We start from the raw sequence: 13,251 nt of genomic DNA on the forward strand, positions 1-13,251 counted from the left end.
AAAGAATGGTACTGAAGGCTTTTCTCCATGGAAAATGTGTTTTCACTCTTCTCCAGACCGGCTTCAGCAAGAGTATGATGTGATTGAGTGAGGTTAGCTCATCCTATTTCCTGCCAAGTGTTTTTGGTTTTTTTTTAAAATGCCTGCCCTTTTCCAGAGAATTTCTAAGGCTGTCTTCCCAGATAGTTCTGTGTAACAAACAGTCTGGCTTGTGAAGTTAGCATTCAGTACCATTGCAAAAAGAAAAAAAGTCCCAGTGACTGAGTCTTACCAATGATGTTTACATGTCAGTAAAAGAAATCAAGAATTTCCCATTATGTCTTCCTCTTTTGATTGATTAAATATTTGCAGGTAACAGCACAGAAGGGTTGATAACCTGACTGAGTCACCAAATGAACAAAGGCATTGTGCACAATTTATATGTGTGAGAATAGGAACCCCATAGTGAAAAAAAAAACAAAAAAACTTTAATTTCTTAAAATCCCAAATTGTTACCCTTCTATTCCATGTTGTTAACCAGTACCTATATATATGTATTAGTAGGTACTGTGCTGGTACAGCGTTATTTAAGTAAATTACACTGTTACTCCCAAGTACTTACGCAGTACGTTGCAGGCTGTAATCTAAAGCTTTACAGAGTAAATAATATGTTTGTTTTTTGTTTTTTGTATGTATTTTTGTCTTTCCTTGTCTATTTGTTAATGATGTTACTTGCTGATGGAATTATTATTTCCTTCCTTTCCTCCATACTTATCTCGTGATCTTGCAGAATCGGCCTTTGGTTTCTCAAGATAACAAAATAAATTAACGTATGATATCAAGATAACAGCTTAAAAACAAAAAAGGCAGCATGCCCTCTCGGTTTCCATACTGCAAAACTAATGACATTGCAATCAGCCTCAGTTGTAGGCCTACTTTATACTACAGTAACAGTAATTACAAAATGTTACCATGCTAGCATGTTAACTAACATGGTGAACATAGAAAACTTGACAGCTAAAACATAAATATACTAAAGCATGCGTTAGTACTGTGATGCAGAGCTGCAGAGCTGCAAGCTGTTAGTCTTGTCAATAAATCATCAGAAGTATTCTGTGTTTACTGTAACTTTATTTATGTGTAAATAAAAGGAGGGCGAGGAGAGAGGAAGACCTCATTGAACATATTTTAATGTCTTAAAAAATGTAAACATTATCATTGACCCTAATGTTAGATCACAAGTAAAATTATAAAGTTCACATCATGTCACAAATGACCTGAGGACACATAGTAGAATATTAAATGTATCAATTAAAGTGATTGAATAATAATGACATGACTTTCACGGACAGCTTGATCACAAATACCACACTAATGATTGCCACAAAAAAGTAATAATAAAGTGCAAAGAGTCATGTGTAGTAGATGTCACAGCGGACAACGTTTCTGAAAACGTCCTGTTTTAAAACAGGCTGAAGAAGGTCACCGGCTCCTCTCCGTCCTCCACCACCAGCCGGGCGTCCTTACAGAAAGGTGGAGGGATGAGGTGCTCGGGGTTCACTATTCCGATGACGTTGTTGAAGAAGCTGAGGGAGAAAAACACAGAGCGGATAATAAAACCATCCAGACATAAAACAATGGTTGATACTTAAATGTGTTTGGAGTATGAGAGGAGAAAATGTCAAAATGAGAGCCACAGTTCAGTGTTGTTTTCTTGGAAGAGACACTGCTTTTGAATTTGTCAAATGTATGTTTTTTGGTGCTTTTAACATGACAACTGAGCGCCATTTTATTGTATTAAATTGGAGAGACACCTCTACAGCTAATATCTCAAAAACTCAGCAACTCACACCAAATGTATCTAGATGGATAAACAGCACTACAGGCAAGAGGAAACATATGTATTTTGGATTTAGGGGTGAACTCTCCCTTTAAAGGCTTTTATGGAACTTGTCCACAACGAAGCCAAAAATAAAGCCCCCTAATCCTTCAGTTTGTCAGAAATGTTCAAAATCAACACATTTGGAGGTACAAAGTTTTCACTGGACAGGAAGGTTATGAAAAATTGTAATCTGAAAAGTAACTGAAGCCGTCAGACAAATGTAGTGGAGTAAAAAGTACAATATGTGCCTCAGAGATGTAGTGGAGTAGAGGTTGCATGAAAAGGAAATATTCAAGTACAGTCTCTCTACTCTGTAGAGTCTTAGTGTGTTGCATTTTATATAAACAACTTCTCAAAAAGTTGGTGTCTGGTGAGAAATCTGATACTTCCTGTTTGTGGGTTGTCATGTGTGTGCACTGACCTGGTCACCACCCACCCACTCTTGTCAGTGTGAAACAGAGTGCTGACAGGGACGCAACCAAACTCAGTCACGGTGCTCATGTACTTCGCTGTAAGAAACAGAAGTGGATCACAAGTGAGTTGAGGCAGCACAACCAGACGGGCAGGTTTGAGAGGACAGTGATTAGACGGAAGAATCACAGAAAGTCATATGCCACATGACTTTGCAGTTTTCCCGTCCAATTTCCTCTAGTCTAGTTTCATCATGTACTCTACCTGTTCCCTTTTTCATCGGCACCTCTCCATACCAGGTGTTGACCAGGACGCCCTGTCCTGGACCAGAGGAGCTGCCCAGCACTACCTGTGCCAGCCGGGTGGCACTCTGTGGGATTGCCAGCGGGTGGAAGTCCACGCTCATCTGCTTCTTGCAGCATGTGTGGTTCTTGTTGTTGATCATGTACATAACACCCTGTAGGACAGGATGGTGCATAATCATTTGTAGGGATGTAAAACTATATTGAATATTGCAATAAAAGTGTTTCAGTACTGTACCAGACTGTGATAACATCTACAGCGATAAATAATAAATTCAGACATTTCATGCCAATCTTTTACACCTGTGTTATGGCTGGCTACTTTTATTAAAGAAAGAAATCTGAAATACTTTAAGTTAAAAGGAAAAATAGGACCCCCCAAAAAATGCTGGACTGTAAAAAACAAACGAATGAAAAAAAATAAAAATATTTGTGGGGTGCCCCTATAGCTCAGTCCTCTGCAGCAGCTACCGGTTCATCCCCTCTCTCTCTACCCCCTTTCCTGTCATCTCTTCGTTGTCAGGGCTGCCTTAAAATAAAATTAAACAAATGAACTTAATATTGATTCAGTTGTACTTGAGAAAACATGTTCAATAAGCTTAAGATATTAAGTTGAACCAATAACTCTTCAGTCACACTGAGGAACATCTGAAACAGATTTGACATTTTCCTAGTTTCAGTTTCTCAGTTTCAGTCTCAGTTCGTCATTAAAAAGACACACAGCAAGTTTTCATAATACTATAACTATGAAAAGATTGGGTTGTTGATTGAACCATGCACAGTACATTAATTCAACTTATTATTTAAAGTTAAAAGTACTTCAAGTTGGAAGAAGTCATGTTTGTAAGTTCTGAAGTCTGCTGAAAATATATAGTAGAAATTCTAAATTTAACTTGAATATATATATGTATGTGAAGTCAGTGAAGAAAGATTAGTTGATTCCACCAATTCCTGTATGATTTTTTACAATGTATACATAAAATCTATCATTTTATAAAGGACATTTTTTCAAGTCAACATTTTTCTTTGTTTTTTAATATCACAGTAAATATTATATTGTGGACCTTTTTTTTTTTTTTTATCATGGTATTATTGTACCTTGAGTTTTTGGTATCATTACATCCCTAGTCACTTTCACTGTACATTACATCAAGATATCATTGTTATGTGGTCAGTACCTGTCTGTAGAGTAGAAGGACATCAAGCTCGAAGGTCTTATTGTTATAAGATCCAAACTCTCTGAGGCGGATACGCTTTCCCAGTGCATCATAGCTGTACTTTGCATAGGCCATCAGCTTCTCATTTTGGGTTGACTGGGGAAAATGACAAACATGAAACAAAGTTTTCTTATTAAATAAAACCAAATTAGACTTGCTACAGTAAGCCAGTATGGTGAATAAAATATTTTCTAAATGTATTGTCAGGGAATTTGGTTTACACAGTTGCATAATTATGTGTGTGAAGAGATCAAAACTTACCACAGACAAACTTCCAGTCAGCAGTGGTGGGGATGCTGTTAAAATGAAATGTAGTATTATAACTGGAACACCTATATCACAGCTGTGCTCAGCTTGCAGCATAATATTTACTCATAAATGCTGAAGTAAAAACATAAGAGGTAAATGGATGAGACTGGAGGGATACTCAGGAGAAAACCAGAACAAAAACTTACTGCATGGCTGTGGTCTCTGAGCGAGGCAGCCCACTGACAGGCACACAAACAGGACGAGTCCTCTCATGTTGTCCGATGGTAGTGACACTTTCATCTGCACTTTGAGGCAAATACGCTGCGGCTTCAGAGCGCTCACTTCCTTATAAACAAACTGGTGAGGCTCCCAGTCTGCATCCACTGCCAGGTTTTCTTTGACTCCTCATACCTTAGTCCTGTTAGAATAAAGTTAAGTTGTTCTGGTTTGAATCTGTCCCAAGATGTTTGAGTCATGTCATCTCTTACGCTCTCCCTGTAGTCATTACTTTGTCTTTACCACATAAAGATAAAAGTCTTCATCTATATCCAAATCTTTTCAATTTAAGGTAATTTAGAAGGTAGAATTTTGGTCCAGGAAGTCAATATCTAAGCCTGGAGGGGATCATGAAATCACTTCTGTGTGTGCATGAGTGTGAGTGTGTGTGTGATCACTGGGCCTACAGCTTGTCCGCAGCTAATCTCAAATACTACTGGACTGATCAGTCTAATTTTGTTTTGTGCACATTCATGATTTTATGTTGGATGACCTCTATACTCAGAATTTTAGAAAACACTTTTTTAAATGGCCAGGAGCATCATGTTTTCAGGTCTTCACCTTCTTGTGAATGAGATATCTCAAGAATACCTTGATGGGAATTTCCTCAATCTCGACACAAACGCTCACTTGAACTCAAAGATGAACTGATTAGATTTTGGTGGTCAAAAGTCAAAGTTATTGTGACCTCACAAACACATTTTGGCCATAACTCAAGAATTGATTTGCTAATTATGACAAAATTACACACAAATATCCAGTGGTGGACAAAGTACTCAACCTCAGTACTTGAATCAAAGTATAGTTACTCCTGGTCAAATATTACTCTAGAAGTGAAAGTTGCTCAGTCAAAATTTTACTTGAGTTAAAGTGCCAGAGTACTTGCTTTAGTATTCAAAAGTACATGCTTTTAAAAATACTTAAGTATTCAAAAGTCCAAATTACAAAGTATATTTTCTAATATCAGATGCCTCAGGACCTTCCCTTCCCTTATGTAAATATATAATATTTCTGACAGGATTTTCAGTAACTCTGCATTTTCACTAGATAAAAGTCAATGGATTTACAAGACACAACAAGACAAGGTCCTGAAGGGGGTCGAATTGAAAAGTGAAGTGACAAATATTTCACTCAAATTTTAATTTTATAAAATGTAACTTGAATCATCAGTCATCACATAAAACCACAACCACCACAACCTCAGTCAGCTTCATTCAAAATGTTTATCTGGAGTGAAACAAGTGTTTATTTATGTACTTCGATGTGATTTCTCGGGCTGGACGGGGAGTTCTTGAAAGCAGAGATGTAGTTTGTTTGTGGTAAACACAGTAAACATTTGAAATGATATGAATCATTTCTCTTTTCCGAAACCTCAAACATTGACTTGAGATATGGCCATGGGTGCTCTGGTTTGTCAGCTTGTCTTTCTCCTGCCGTCTACCCTACCAAGTTTTGTTTGAATGAAAGAGGGAGAGCTTGGTTGTTCTTGCTACAGAGTGCGCCTGCCTTGAGTATTTCTCCTTTTACGTCAATCACAATTGAGAGCAGGTACTGTGATTGGTTTCTTTCTGTGAGGAACACAGCGTGTGGCCAATTACAGTTTAAAAGTAACAAGTACCAAGCATAAGGAAAAAAAAAGTTAAGTAGAACTATAGATAAGCAAGATATATGTACAAATAGTAAATTTTAACCCACAACATGTCAATTTTTAAGTTTCAAATGTAATACCATATATTTATTTATTTATTCTTAAATGTTATTTTCTAATAGGTTTTAGTGTGTTCATAATTTTCTTCCATTTAGTCTTTCAGCATAACAAATTGTAGCATAAAAGATAATTATTATAAAGGATTTACACAAATTGAAGTAACTTAACTATGCAAGTTCCATTAGGCTATAAAAATGTTTATTCAGCTCAGCAAATACAAATTAAGGCCTTTTTGTATATTGAGATACACTGGTTCAAAATGTTAACATGTTCAATATAGCCCCCTGAACAAAAAATCACCAGCCACCACTGCTACTGATGACTAAAATATGCTATTATAATCATCTTTGTTTAAAAGTTGTGTCTCGGATTTCTGCCAACTTGGTCAGAGTTTTACAAAAACATGACTTAATCAGGTGTTAAGAGGGTTAGTTATACAATGAGCTCCCCTGTCTCACTTCCTGGTTTATAAAAAGGAGTGAATATTGCTCAAGCACCAGTAAACTTTTTATTTTCTGACAAATGTATTAAATAATATTGATATCAGATGTGTCTCAACCATAACATGTCAACTCCATAGCCGTTCTAAATCAAAGCTAAATAAGATTTATGGTTTCAAAATGTGGATTTTGATTAGCATCAGCTTTGATTAGCATCAGCTCAGTTTTTCCATCTGATGTCTACATTTAATAAAAGATTTAATCATAAAGAGGTTGCCTCATTATAAATTTAACACCCACGCATTTGATCTTTTAAAAACAAATTTCCTGGCATTATTGAAGCATAAAAATCAAACCCGCCTTCATATATTGTTTTGTTCCAATACTTACAAATGAATGATATGAATGTGTTAAGTATTCTTATATTTTATTGATTATTGATTAAAAATTACATGTTGAAACATATTGGTAAGCTTCATCCACATAAAGTGGGAGAATGTAGTATATTGTATGTAAATTGCAGCAGAACAAGGTGAAAATACAACATTGGTAAAGTATCATTCCTAAAGGTGTTTTGGCGAACATGTTAGCAAACAGCTAGTAGCTTTAACATATCAAGTATATCTAATCTGCAAGCTAGAAAAAAGTAAATTATACTCTTAAAGATGTTAACCTCTCTAGAGGTGAGGGAAACACATTTTTTCATCCATTATCAATATGAAAACATTCATTAGGTCAGTTTTAAATTTCAGACAGACATATGTCAAACAAAGTCTTGGACAGTATGCAAAGTCTGCAGAATTTCATCTAAGATACTCAGCTCTAGATGTTTAGAATTACACAGGCTCTTCGCAGGATCAACAAAAGGTTGGAGGCATTAGTTCAAAGAAGCCATCACTGCCTGTTGTGGAACAAGCTGAGGAAGTCTACTGGTTCCTCTACACTCTCTGCAGACTGGCAGAAGTCTGGAGGGTTGAGCACGCCGGGGTCTGAAAGCCCAATGACGTTGTTGAAGTAGCTAGAGAACAGAAAGACAGTGACATATCAATCACTTTTCTGTATGCAAATGTTCCTGATTTCCAAAAGTCAGTGTCTGGCCTGTCACTGTTACACTGCCTACAGAGTGATTCTTACAGTGTTGATGTTAATGTAAACTTACCTTAGTAACATCCATCCAAACTCGTCAGTGTGGTACACTGTGCTGACAGGGATGCATCCGAATTCAGTCACTGTGCTTATGAACTTTCCTGTGCGATCGGAGATAAAATAGATTGCGTTACAGTGAGAACCATGGCAGGCTTGGGCATTTTTTCACCAATGCAAGCTGTCTAACCTCCTTTGCCGGGCACATCTCCTATCCAACTGTTGACCAGGAGTCCTTGTCCAGGTCCAGATGAGCTGCCCAAAACAATCTGGCCCAGCAGGGATGCAGTCTTTGGGATCGCCAGAGGCTGGAAGTCTGCCTTCAGAGGCTTTTTCTTGCATGTACGATCGTGGGCATTGATCTCATACATGGTGGCCTGATGGATGAGAGTTGTGGTATGAGGATGACCATTGATAATTTTGATTAATTTGACAATTTGATATTTTTTCTTTTATGTCTGATTTTTTAATATATTTGGCAATTTATCTCTGGGCCCTAAAAAGTGACAAAGTCCTCTTCGGAGAGACTTGGTTTGGGCAACAAAATTACTTCAGAAGTTTTAGGCAACATAACTACTTGATGAGGTTTGGGCAACAAATCTGCTCGGTGAGGTTTGGATACCTAACCCACTTGGTTTAGCAAACAACATTACTCGGTTGGATTTTGGCAACAAAAATACTTGGTTAGGTCCAGCCACTAAAAGACTTGGTTAGGATTAGTGTTCGGTTTAAGTACCAAAACTACTTGTTTAGGTTAAAGCACATGGAGTAGTTGGTTAGCTTTAGGTAAAAAAAATTAACTTGGTTAGATTAAGGCACCAAAATAACTTAGTTAGGTTAAGGCACAAAAACAACTTGGTTAGGTTTCGGCACTGAAAACGGCTGCTTGGTTAGTTTTAGGCACTCAAACTGCTATGTTAGTTTAAGACACCTGAACTGCTTTAGCGTTATATTTAGATATGAAAACAACTTGATTAGGTTTAGGGTTGGCTTTAGGCATCAAAACTACTTAGTTACGTTAAGCCACCAAACATCTTGGTTGGATTCATGTCCCAAAACTACTTGGTTAGGTTTAGGCAACATATCTACTTTATTAGGTTTAAGAAGCAAAAGTGCTTGATCTAGGCAACAACACTACTTTGTTAGGGTTAGGGTCAGGTTGGATTCATGTCCCAAAACTACTTGGTCATGTTCAGAAAAAGATCATGGTTTGTCTTTGCCATTCAGTTTTAAGTTGTCTATTCCAGCCCTGGGTGCAAATATTATTGTTGGTTTCTGACACCTGGGTGCTAATAGCATCTGCTTAAATTAAATGACAATTGAATCCATTCAGGGTTTCTTTTTTGTAAATCTATGCACAAAAACACAAAAAGTGGGGAGATTTAATGCTTTTTAAAAGCACAGTGTGTTTGCTGTAGAACAAGTTAATATTAAATAATAAAACTATCAGTTAAAATGATGTTACATGAGTCTTTAAGCATTTAAATCTGTACATTCACATAAATGCTTAAACTTGGATTAGAATGTGAACTTATTTTTTAGTTGACATAATAATCAAAGGCCTACTCCTCATATAAATTATTTACAAGTTCCACATGAAATGTCTGTTGTGCTGTATTTGTTAAATGTCTTTGTTTTAGATCATTTGTGGTTAAATCTGGAGCCCATGCTGAAGGCAATAGTATTTTCAGTATCAGAATTTGAATTTGTGATTTCTGTGCTTCTACTTCGATAAAAAAAATATTTAAATAACACTTTTCACATCCGATCAGGAGTAACTGCTCTAAAATGTATATGTAATTGCTTTGGTCACCTCTCTGAAGAGCAGAAGAGCATCATAGGTGAACGTCTTATTCTCGTAGACACCTTGCTCCCTGAGCCGTATCCGCTGTCCAAATGCATCGTACTCATATTGGGCGTAAGTCCACAGCTTCTCATTCTGTGAGGACTGGAGAAATTTGATGTGAGTGAGTTTACATCTACCTCTTTTATATACTGTAAATGTGTTTAGCCGTTATGCTCAGGTGGAGCTTTGTTGGGCCTTTCAAACACACATGTTGAAGCATTAAACACTCACCACACTGAGAGCCCCAGTCAGAAGAGGAGGACTTGCTGTTTGTGGAAGAAGAAATTATAACACTGCATTATCAACAAAATCACACAGCATTCAACAAGCCAGATTACTCTGTAATTAAGCAGTGGAAATCAAACTATTTTTAAGTATTGAAAAAGCATAAAATGCATTAGACAGAACCACAAAATACTTTCACCTCTGTGTTATTTTACTTACAACATGGGTGAGGCTTCTCGGCCAGGCAGCCTGCCAGCAGGCCTGTTAACACCACTAAGAGTCTCATATTTTAGGTTTCCAAGCTCCTGTTCTCAGGCAGCCACAAACACAGTGCTGCTTGGCAGGGGAATGACTTCCTTATATACTGTGTGCAGACACTGATGCTCCAGGAGAACCTGTTGCTTCCTGGTTTTAATTTTAACCCTATCATGCTCCTGTAAGTCAAAGAGTGAAAAGCCTCTGTTATCAGCTCACATCAAGATAAAACACTATAAAGGCCAGTATCTGTCCCCACAAATGACATCTGTTCTACTTTTAAGCTGGTTAATAATTTTCATGGAGGAGACGACTGCACATAAGATGTGTTTATGTGTTTAACTGTTAAGTAATGTTTTATCTATACAAATTTTACAACCAAATTAAGAATATATTTCCCTGATCAGTGAAATATGTTCAGAAAAGTTCACTTTTTCTTTAAGTGCATATAAACAGTGACTGTGAGGTCCGTGCACAGTGGGTCAGGGGTGAAGAATGTTGTTTGTTATCACAGAAGATGGCAGCTTGTAAATTCAGAACTGGATTTTGGCTGAGCGGAGTGGAGCGCCATGAATGACATCACTGTCATATGATGTGGAGGTGTGTCCTCACAGTCATTAGAGTACCTGATGTCACCTAATCTCCATAGACTCATTGGATTCACACCAACTGATTTTTCCCCTGTGACTCAATATTTACACTTAAGTGCTGAACACAACTGTATATGGTTCACTTTAAAGTTTACGACTTAAACAGTAAAAAATGAGGTCATACACTTCAAGTATACAACAGATTGGACAATATAATTTCTACTTCATTATCATCAGTGATGAATATACATCAGAAAGTACCTTGTTACAAATTACAAATATTTGTTCATCAAATGCATCAGAATATAATACAAAATACTGCTTTGGAAAATGTATTTAATTAAAACACAAGTAATTTGCTATTTAAAAATACAAACATACAGTCTATGCCAGTGATACTAAACCTAAGGTCTGGGGGCTAAATCTGGCCCAAAATGGGGTGCTGGGTGGCCCACCGACTTGTTTCACACTGGGATTTTTTTGCGTTTCTTTAAATAATTTATTAAATGTCTAATAGTGACCCATGGCTTTTGCTCGGGAAGCTGCATATCAGCCATGTTTATGAATTGTTCCAACATTAAATAATGTAAATTTATGTTATAAACTCTTTAGTATTTACAACTAAAGTGCAGTTGCGGCAATTAAATGCAGTAAAATATTTGATGTATCTGTCAATCTTTGCACTATTAATCTAACTATCAAACTAAGTCATTTAATTTGAAAATGAGAAATTTTAAAGATTAGATGGGTCCTTTTAATGTTTATTAATTGTATTTGGTAAATATTATTAATTTTTGTTTATTAATTGGCCCCTGACTTTGTGGCATTTTTCAAAAGTGGCCCCTGAGCAAAGCAAGTTGAATATCCCTGGTTGATACAAACTACTATTATCACATTTTAGGCATTTAGTAGCCACAGGCTACTGGTCATGAGGAACATGGATGAAATGCAGTAATTCACAGTGAGTGTGTTGCTAGACTTGACAGGACATTTAACATGATTCACTTGCATTTAATGGTGATAAGGCTAATTATTGAACAGTTTTTTGTCTGCAACTTGGATAAAAATGTGTCTTATTTGAGAATAAAATTACATGTTGAATCATGCATTTTAAAGGGACAGTTCACCCCAAAATAAAAAATACATATTTTTCCCTGGCCTGTAGTGCTGTTTATCCAGAGTTTCTGAGCAATCTGCCTCTTTCAATCATGACCCAGTTACTTAAGATAATCCACAGGCCTTGTTGTGAGCAGTTTCATGAAAGAACTACTGCTATTAGAATGTAGTGGAAGTTCTTTCTTTTCTACTAGAAAGAAAGAAAGAAAGTATTACCTTTATGAAACTGCTCACAGCAACATCTGTGGATTGTCTTGAGTAACCAAGTCATGATTTTCGGAAGGAGATGCTAGTTTTGAATTTTTCCAAATGTATTTATTTATTTTTAGCTTTGAGCAACCACAAGCTTCCTGCCATTTAGTCACATTACAATGGAGAGAGGGCAGGCATCTCTATATCTCCAAAACTGTGCAACCCACACCAAAAAAAATCTAGATGGATAAAAAGCACTACAGGCCAGAGGAAAAATATGTATTTAAATACAAAATCTTAAAGTATTTTGTTACAAATCTCATTTTATGTTTTCTGCCCAACAAATACTGCCCATCTCTGATTACTGTCGGCTACATTAATCCGGGCATGTTTCCCTATTTTCACTGAATCACACACCACTGTGATAGGTGTGGTGGTTAAAAGAGCAGGACAATACTTTGTTATCATAATCTATTGTTACATAATCTGAAATGTGGAACAAATGCTTGTCAATGACAAACTCAATTTAACAGTCACAAGGTTAACGGGCCTACATAAAAGGTTATAACAATCACCTGACTGGCTGAACTGTGACTGGGTATGGTTAGGTAAATACTGTATCACAAGACCTGTGACTCATACAGTTTACAGTGTCTCTGCTCTGTTGTTGTTGCACCAAATCAATCACAACCACATTATGTTTGAATAAAGACTGTTACATTTTAATCATTTGCAACCTGCATATACACATTTATTTTGAAAGTCAGTACTGATGTTTGCATGTCTAGTTTATCTTTCTCTTTGTGAAATCTGTTGGAGATGCTTCATATGTTTTCTTTTCATCTGCTTTGTCTGTTTTTCTTTCTGTTTTAAAGCACTAACATTGAAAAGTGCTAAATAAATTAAGTTTATTATAATAAATAAATAAAAACAACTAAAATCTAAAACTTCTGCATAGGGGGTATGAACTGCTGATGATGGAAATGTTTCATAAAAGTCCAGACTTGCACTTGACCTCATTAGTCACAGTGTCAGGTGATTCCTGCTCTGCCAATCCAGTTAGACAGCAATCCAGTCACACAGTGAAGACACAGTCATTGATAACAGACTTTGTTTCCAAAACAAAACAAAACAAAATTTTATTATTCACTGCAGTGGGAGATCAGTGGTGAAATGTAAATACAGTACATTTATTAGTGTGCTACTTAAGTACATTGAGTATTTCTTTCCAATGCTACTTTATACTGCTACTCCACTATAGTACACATACAGTTAAACATAAACATGATAAGTTTGTCTGATATGATTCAGTAGTGTCTTTCAAATCTACCTACACTGATAGACGTGTTGGCATATATGTTGTCCAAAATGCACTTTTTTGCATTTTAAAGCAGACTGTTTTTATTAGTTTTTAAGGCAG

The 13,251-nt window shown here is 36.5% G+C and overlaps 2 protein-coding genes across 2 annotated transcripts; both read right to left on the reverse strand.

Annotated features, from left to right (window-relative positions):
* Positions 1-1,208: 1,208 nt before the first annotated feature.
* LOC146306195 (ependymin-like) lies at positions 1,209-4,927 on the reverse strand. Its single transcript, XM_084711918.1, has 5 exons — positions 4,247-4,927; positions 3,753-4,087; positions 2,537-2,729; positions 2,283-2,370; positions 1,209-1,565 (listed from the first exon to the last, which is right to left on the reverse strand). The coding sequence occupies exons 1-5, from the start codon at positions 4,338-4,340 to the stop codon at positions 1,442-1,444; spliced, it is 834 nt and encodes a 277-aa protein (XP_084568044.1). The 5' UTR covers positions 4,341-4,927; the 3' UTR covers positions 1,209-1,441.
* A 1,945-nt stretch (positions 4,928-6,872) lies between these two features.
* LOC146306196 (ependymin-2-like) lies at positions 6,873-10,042 on the reverse strand. Its single transcript, XM_084712583.1, has 6 exons — positions 9,898-10,042; positions 9,685-9,719; positions 9,421-9,555; positions 7,798-7,984; positions 7,624-7,711; positions 6,873-7,482 (listed from the first exon to the last, which is right to left on the reverse strand). The coding sequence occupies exons 1-6, from the start codon at positions 9,962-9,964 to the stop codon at positions 7,359-7,361; spliced, it is 636 nt and encodes a 211-aa protein (XP_084568709.1). The 5' UTR covers positions 9,965-10,042; the 3' UTR covers positions 6,873-7,358.
* Positions 10,043-13,251: the final 3,209 nt, after the last annotated feature.

The sequence above is a fragment of the Lutjanus erythropterus genome, chromosome 23, assembly GCF_056507025.1.
Source record: "Lutjanus erythropterus isolate fLutEry1 chromosome 23, fLutEry1.hap2, whole genome shotgun sequence".
NCBI lineage: Eukaryota > Metazoa > Chordata > Actinopteri > Lutjaniformes > Lutjanidae > Lutjanus > Lutjanus erythropterus.

What these genes read in the sequence shown, in the direction of transcription:
- LOC146306195 (XM_084711918.1), bottom strand. Translation starts at nt 4,340, where the DNA reads ATGAAAGTGTCACTACCATCGGACAACATGAGAGGACTCGTCCTGTTT. An exon ending in TCAGAGACCACAGCCATGCA is followed by an intron (nt 4,088 to 4,246) that starts GTAAGTTTTTGT and finishes TCATTTTAACAG; the next exon opens with CATCCCCACCACTGCTGACT. An exon ending in AGTGGGTGGGTGGTGACCAG is followed by an intron (nt 1,566 to 2,282) that starts GTCAGTGCACAC and finishes TTTCTCCCTCAG; the next exon opens with CTTCTTCAACAACGTCATCG.
- LOC146306196 (XM_084712583.1), bottom strand. Translation starts at nt 9,964, where the DNA reads ATGAGACTCTTAGTGGTGTTAACAGGCCTGCTGGCAGGCTGCCTGGCC. An exon ending in CGAGAAGCCTCACCCATGTT is followed by an intron (nt 9,720 to 9,897) that starts GTAAGTAAAATA and finishes TTCCACAAACAG; the next exon opens with CAAGTCCTCCTCTTCTGACT. An exon ending in AGATGTGCCCGGCAAAGGAG is followed by an intron (nt 7,712 to 7,797) that starts GTTAGACAGCTT and finishes CCGATCGCACAG; the next exon opens with GAAAGTTCATAAGCACAGTG.